Source organism: Antrostomus carolinensis, unplaced genomic scaffold (assembly GCF_000700745.2).
Source record: "Antrostomus carolinensis isolate BGI_N321 unplaced genomic scaffold, ASM70074v2 scaffold8950, whole genome shotgun sequence".
NCBI classification, from domain to species: Eukaryota; Metazoa; Chordata; class Aves; order Caprimulgiformes; family Caprimulgidae; genus Antrostomus; species Antrostomus carolinensis.
In genome coordinates, this window is record NW_010290522.1 from 1 (window position 1) to 6585 (window position 6585).

At 46.6% G+C, this 6585-nt stretch overlaps 1 protein-coding gene across 1 annotated transcript; it reads right to left on the bottom strand.

The window, feature by feature from the left end:
* Positions 1–594: 594 nt before the first annotated feature.
* On the bottom strand, positions 595–6567 carry DTYMK (deoxythymidylate kinase). Its single transcript, XM_029086380.1, has 3 exons — positions 6466–6567; positions 3408–3533; positions 595–705 (listed from the first exon to the last, which is right to left on the bottom strand). The coding sequence occupies exons 1-3, from the start codon at positions 6565–6567 to the stop codon at positions 595–597; spliced, it is 339 nt and encodes a 112-aa protein (XP_028942213.1).
* Positions 6568–6585: the final 18 nt, after the last annotated feature.

The following is a 6585-nucleotide window of genomic DNA, read 5'->3' on the forward strand; positions in this document are numbered from 1 at the left end:
CATGATCCTTGTGGGTCCCTTACAATTCACAACATTGTATGACTCTGGGATTTGGTACCTGAACCACAGTACCTTCACCTCCTAGATACCCTTCTAGCAGATAAATGATCATACTGAAAAAAAACCAAAACAACAAAACCTTGAGCAAAATGCTTAAAAGAATAATTTATTAGCAAGTCCTCCACTAACTAGTTTCAGCAGAGGGGATGCATTTACTAGAGAAGCAGAAGAATCAGAAACATGGCAGTTCCCTGAAATCGGGAAGGCTGCTGCCTGCTGCTGCTGCCCGTGTCCAGGGGCAGCCCTGGGCTCTGTACCCACATCTGCACTACAGACTAGAACAAGAGCTCCTACTTGAACTGGGAGGTTTTTATTAGGAATTTGTTACATGCTCATCACATGTTCATTTATAAAATACAGCAGAGGCTATGCAGGATGGAGAGGAGGAGCAGATAAAATCACAATGCTGGACCCCAAAGAATACACAGGATCTAAGCTGCAGTTACTGGAAGGTGATGCAGGGGAGTCATCCAACCAAGAAGATCCAAGAGGTGAGTTTTCCCTCAGGTCTAAAGGAATAACCTGTATAAAATTTCATTTCCAGAGTTCTCCCAAAGGTTTATTCTGAACCTCCTGCATGGTTTCCTCTGCAATGGACTTGATTTCCTTGTGCAAATCTTCTATGCTCTTTGAAGCATCCATTGTCTGTTTCCAAGACAAAAAAAAAAATACAGAAACATGTTCCTCAATTAATAACACCAAACGAGAAAAACTCACCTTGCTGTTACATCTGCTCCCCCATTCCTCAGTATTAATAGTATTAATGAGCAGTGAAATGTGCTAATTACACCTCCTGTGCACCACTTCTGGAGTGCAATTGGAAAAAATCTATTTTATTCAGGAATAGACATTTAAGAAGTAGATGTGAGGCTGGATGAAGGGCAACGGAAGAAAACCTGCTGCTGCATATTTGCTGACAGTCTTTGGGGCATGTGATATAAAGGCAGGTAAATGTTCTTCATCCTGGTCTGTAGTCCCCCAGAAACATCACTGTATTGATCCTTCAGTGATTCTTCAAAATAAACTCCACCCATGATAGTAGGAACCTCTAAAAATCCATCATATTTCAGATTTGTTTGGATTTTTTTTAAAATACTTTGAGCTGAGGTCAGTAAAGGTGGTAGAACTGTATGAAACTGCTGTTCCTCAGCCTGATGTTTAAAGAACAACAGCATCACTCCTGGGTGGCTGAGGGAGTGACCAAGGTGAAGGATTTGGTGAAAAGATGTGGAGAGGTACAGATTTATCACAGGCTGCGAGGATATGCGATGGATTAAATGGTAGCCTTTTTGTTACAGCACCTTTGTGCTCACACAACATCCTGAAGCAGCTTGCTGATCTCAGTTTATTTGTGTAACCGATGGCACTGAGCTCCGTTTCATGCCCTGGACTAAACGGTTCTTTGTTTGATGTCTGTTATTCTGCCTGATACTGAGGGCCAAAGAGCCAGGAATGCTAACTCTGCCTTTAACGGGTACTGAAACTGGATTTCCGTGCTCATTTCAGGGACTCCTCTTCAGCATCTGTTCTGATATTTAGCTGTTTGATAGTTGTGCACTTTGGGATGTTTTAAGCAGATGTGTTGCTTTAAGTGAAAACTCCTTTCACGCAATGGATAGAAAACAAAAGAAATAACAAAGAGAGGTAGTAAGAGGAATGCAGTCCACTGCTAGAATCTCTGGAAAGATCAGAGTGTGCAGACTATACACGAGTTCTACATTGTCTCATATGACAGCACACTTATTTTTGTTAAATGCATCCTTTTGGGGTTTTGTCCTATGGTACATGTTTTCTGACAGCCCTTTTTCCAGTCATTGTGATGTAGGGAGTTTAAAGAACAACTGCATCACTCCTGGGTGGCTGGAACTTTACTGGAATAAAAGTTCTAGTTTGATGATGGTTGTACATTTAGGTCCTTCAGGTTCTGACAATACACAAAAAAATCTTTGACAGAATCAGGTTTACCTGAAACAGGCTGTGAAGAATTAAGTTTCCCTTATGCAGTCTGATTATTTGGCAAATCTGTGTACACCTGCAGCTTCTGGTGACTAGTAACTTACTCATAACCTGTGTCCTCCTGCATGAAAGCTACAGAATAAGCAGAAGATGCTGCCTGTGTCTCATGACTGAGCACTGTCAGGGTGATGGAGATGGTAAAAAGGATGCCCTCACCAGAAAACCTCAGCCTACATGATAGACACATGGGATAAATGGGGAACCAAACTTCCCCATTTGGGAATCCAAGGGATCATAGAATCACAGCCTGGTCTGGGTTGGAAGGGACCTTAAAGTTTGTCCAGTTCCAACCCCCCTGCCATCAGCAGGGACACCTTCCACTAGACCAGGTTGCTCAAAGCCTCATCCAACCTGGCCTTCAACACTTCCAGGGAGGAGCAGCCACGCTTCTCTGGGCAACCTGGGCCAGTGTCTCACCACCCTCACAGCAAACAATTTCTCTCAGATCTCATCTCAACCTGCTTTTTTAAAGCCAACTTCTACCTAAATACACTCAAAAAGAAGGTCTACAGAGCAGTGAGACAGTAATGCTGATACTAGAGCAGTAGGCATTTCATTTTAAATTTTGAACCACAGAAGTCACAAAGTAATTTTTTTTCCCCTGAATCCCTTTAAATATTTTTAATGTTTTAAACATAAATGTACATTTATGTAATTAACTGTATATATACAAATATATACACTTTTTATGAAAGAATATGTAATCAGCTCCAAATACCTATCAGCATATCAACCTAGGAAGGCCACACAAAATCTAGGTCTTACTGAAACTGCTCAAACTACAAAGTTTTCCAAGTGTCTCAAATGGATGAACAAGAAGGAAAAGCAATACAGCAGCGTGGAACAAAAAAGATCATGTATTTGGAGAGACTTCTGGTGGCAGTAAGATGGAAACCGGCTGTGTGAGAAGGAAGGTGATCATCAGTATTGTGTCTACAAGCTGCAGGAGGGATTTCAGAATCCTTGGCAGATGCTGCAGGACACCAAGGAAATGGTCATGGAAAAGCACAAGGGTGTCCCACTGCTTTCTACCCAGGTTTGTCAGTTTGTCTTTAAGAAAGAGAATGATTTCCACAAAGCTCTTTTAGAAAACAAATCAACCAACCAAAAGTTTTCCCTCCATCCCAACAGGGTCCTGTAGCATGTCCTGGAAGAAGAAGTACCCTCACTGCAACAGGCCACAGTGCCCTTGGGTGGTCCCCAACGTGTCCCCCTGGCCTCTTACCAGGGGCAGGAAGGGGGAACACAGGGATGTGATGGGCACAATTCGGGAGCTGTCATGAGACACCCCACCCCAGTCCCTGACAGACCCATTAGGGTTAGTTCCTCACCTTCCAGTTTAAGGTCTTGTCTTTCATCAGATAATAGAAGGACTGTAGAACTTTCTCTTGGAAGGAGCTGTTCTCATAACGTTCATTTCCAAAGTTCCCGCGTTCCGCTGCTTTCTCTGGGCTTAACTGAAGAAACAGAATCAGATCTGGCTTTGGGAGTCCGACGTCAGGCTGTTTGCACCAGTGCAGGCTGAAGTTCTGTCCCAAACAAAGAGAAACAAGTTTGAGGTGAAAAAAAGGAAGGTAAAGGTTAGCTGGAGAGCAGGTGGAAACGGAACAGCCAGAGAGGAGATGCAGCCCAAAACACTAAGCACAAGCTACAGACTAAAAAGGCGGTATCAGGCTTACCATGTGGGAATTCAGTCCTGGTAGTTTTGGGGGGCTGGGTTTTCTGGGTGCTGTGCATATCTCATGGTCACCTCAGTTGGACAGAGCTAGATGTTTTAACATCTCTTCTCCAGAGCCCATCAGAGAGAAATACTGAGTCATGTTCTGAGTCTGTATACAAATTTGATTACTTCCATCAGCGCACATGAATCCACGATGTTGTGGGGAGACCACTGAGGCTTGTCCAACCCTCTGTGACTCCTGCCTGCTCATCCAGGTGGGCACCAGTGACACTTTCATAAAATCATCAAATAGTTTGGGTTGGAAGGGACCTTAAAGCTCATACAGTCCAACCCCCCCTGCCATCAGCAGGGACACCTTCCACTAGAACAGGTTGATCAAAGCCTCATCCAACCTGGCCTTCAACACTTCCAGGGAGGAGCAGCCACAGCTTCTCTGGGCAACCTGGGCCAGTGTCTCACCACCCTCACAGCAAACAATTTCTTCCTCAGATCTCATCTCAGTCTCCCTTCTTCCAGTTTCAACTCATCACCTCTTGTTCTGTCACTCCCTGCCCTTGTCACAAGTCCCTCCCCAGCCTTCCTGGAGCCCCTTCAGGTACTGGGAGGCCGCTGGAAGGTCTTCCCAGAGCCTTCTCTTCTCCAGACTGAACAGCCCCAACTCTCTCAGCCTGTCCTCATAGCAGAGGTGCTCCAGCCCTCACATCATCCTCGTGGCCTCCTCTGGACTCGCTCCATTAGGTCCATGTCCTTCTGATGCTGATGGCTCCAGAACTGGAGGCAGCACTGCAGAGGGAGGGTCTCAGGAGAGCGGAGCAGAGGGGCAGAATCCCCTCCCTCGACCTGCTGCCCACGCTGCTCTGGATGCAGCCCAGGACACGGTTATTGGCCTCTGGGCTGTGAGCACACATTGCCAGCTCATGTTGAGCTTCTCGTCCCCCAGCACCCCAAGTCCTTCTCCTCAGGGCTGCTGCTCTCCATCCATTCTCCACCCAGCCTTCATGCTTTCATCATGTTCTCAAATGTATCAAGAGTGACTGGGGGGCTCTGGAGGTGAGGGTGCAGGGCACACAATCTCCTCAGTCCTTCCAGGAAAAGCAGGAAAGGCTTGGGCAGGAATAACTGTAGGTCACCTCTCAGCTACACAGCTGGTGTTGCTGACAGGGCTTCATCTTCTGTGACAACAGGAAGCTCTTTGAGGACTGATGGTGACTGAGCTCAAATGTATCAAGAGTGACTGGGGGGCTCTGGAGGTGAGGGTGCAGGGCACACAATCTCCTCAGTCCTTCCAGGAAAAGCAGGAAAGGCTTGGGCAGGAATAACTGTAGGTCACCTCTCAGCTACACAGCTGGTGTTGCTGACAGGGCTTCATCTTCTGTGACAACAGGAAGCTCTTTGAGGACTGATGGTGACTGAGCAGGAAACAGGCTTGCTAAGCCTGTGAAGAGAGTTTTACACTAGGCATGTCAGAGGTTTGCAATCTGTAGAGAACTGAAGGTGGGAGGCCAGGAGGACATGTCTGGGGGACGATACTATAATGAAGGCTCACCTGAAAGCAGCACAACCGAGGCAGAGTAACTGGGTGATGTCGGGGCAGGGCCTGCAACAGACTGCTTGGTTGTAGAGAGGACACTGAGGAACCTTCTTTAGACAGCTGGAAGGAGGATCACAACTGCAGGTCCTGGTACTCATGGAGGATCTAAACCACCTGCCCATCTGCTGGGCACAAGCAATCCAGGTTTCTGGAGCATGCTGAAGAAATTCTTGAGACAGCGATCAATAAGCCAGTGAGGGGAGGTGCCCTGCTGGATTTGTTACTCATGAGCAAGAAAGAACTGGTTGAAGATGTGAAGGTCAAGAGCAGCCTTGGCTGCAGCGAACACAAGACTGGTTTAAAATCTGGAGAGGAGTCAACAAAACAGAATTGCTAGTGTCGACTTCAGGAGAGCGGATTTCTGTTTATTAGGGACCTCTTGGCTGGATGCTTTGGGAAACTCACATGGAAGACAGAGGCCCAGGAGAACTGGTTGATCTTCCAGGGCAGCGTTCTCAGAGCACGAGAATGAACACAAGACTCAGGAGGATCTTAGTGCTGTGTAGAATGACCCAAAGAGAGGCTGACAGATCTGATTTGTCTTGAAAACAGAGACAGGTCAAAAGGTGCAGGTGGGAATGTGCGGAATTCAGGCTAAATGAAGAAAATAATTTTTACCATGAGGGTGATCGAACACTGAAAGAATAGCCCAGAAAGGTTGTGGATCTGCATCCCTGGATATACTCAGACCTGGGATGGATGTGGTCCCAAGCAGCCTGCTTGATGTTAGACCTGCTCTTGAGCAGGAGGCTGGGCTTCGTGACTTCCACAGGTCCCTTCCAACATAGGTGGTTCTGTTATTCTTTCCAAATGTATGGGTGAGCAGCAAGAGCAAGTGTGGAGAATCTCAAATAAACTCACATAATCATTCTCCAGAGTCAAATAGGCTGGCTTCCCAACAGCCAGGAGCCTGTCCACATTTACAAAGAGTAACCGAGTTAGTTTCCCTGCTCTCTCTGGGGAAGGGGTAGATCTGGGCCAACAGACCATGTCAGTACCTGAGCTGGAACTTCCATCCCTCTATTTCAATCCTAATTTCCCCAGTTCTCTGGAGCCTCTAAGTGGAGCTGCTTCCCCAAATACACAGGGGGCATGGGCTGCTGCAGGTCTCACTCACCTCTTTGGCACTGGTGAAGGCCACTCCAGAAAAGGCGTATCTGTCAACCACAAGCGTGATCCCTTGATGTAGTTTCTCTTTCATCAATGGTCTGAAAACCATGTGGGAGAAAAAAAAAAA

What these genes read in the sequence shown, in the direction of transcription:
- DTYMK (XM_029086380.1), bottom strand. Translation starts at nt 6,567, where the DNA reads ATGGTTTTCAGACCATTGATGAAAGAGAAACTACATCAAGGGATCACG. An exon ending in CCTTCACCAGTGCCAAAGAG is followed by an intron (nt 3,534 to 6,465) that starts GTGAGTGAGACC and finishes CTGTTTCTTCAG; the next exon opens with TTAAGCCCAGAGAAAGCAGC. An exon ending in ACAAGACCTTAAACTGGAAG is followed by an intron (nt 706 to 3,407) that starts GTGAGGAACTAA and finishes TCTTGGAAACAG; the next exon opens with ACAATGGATGCTTCAAAGAG.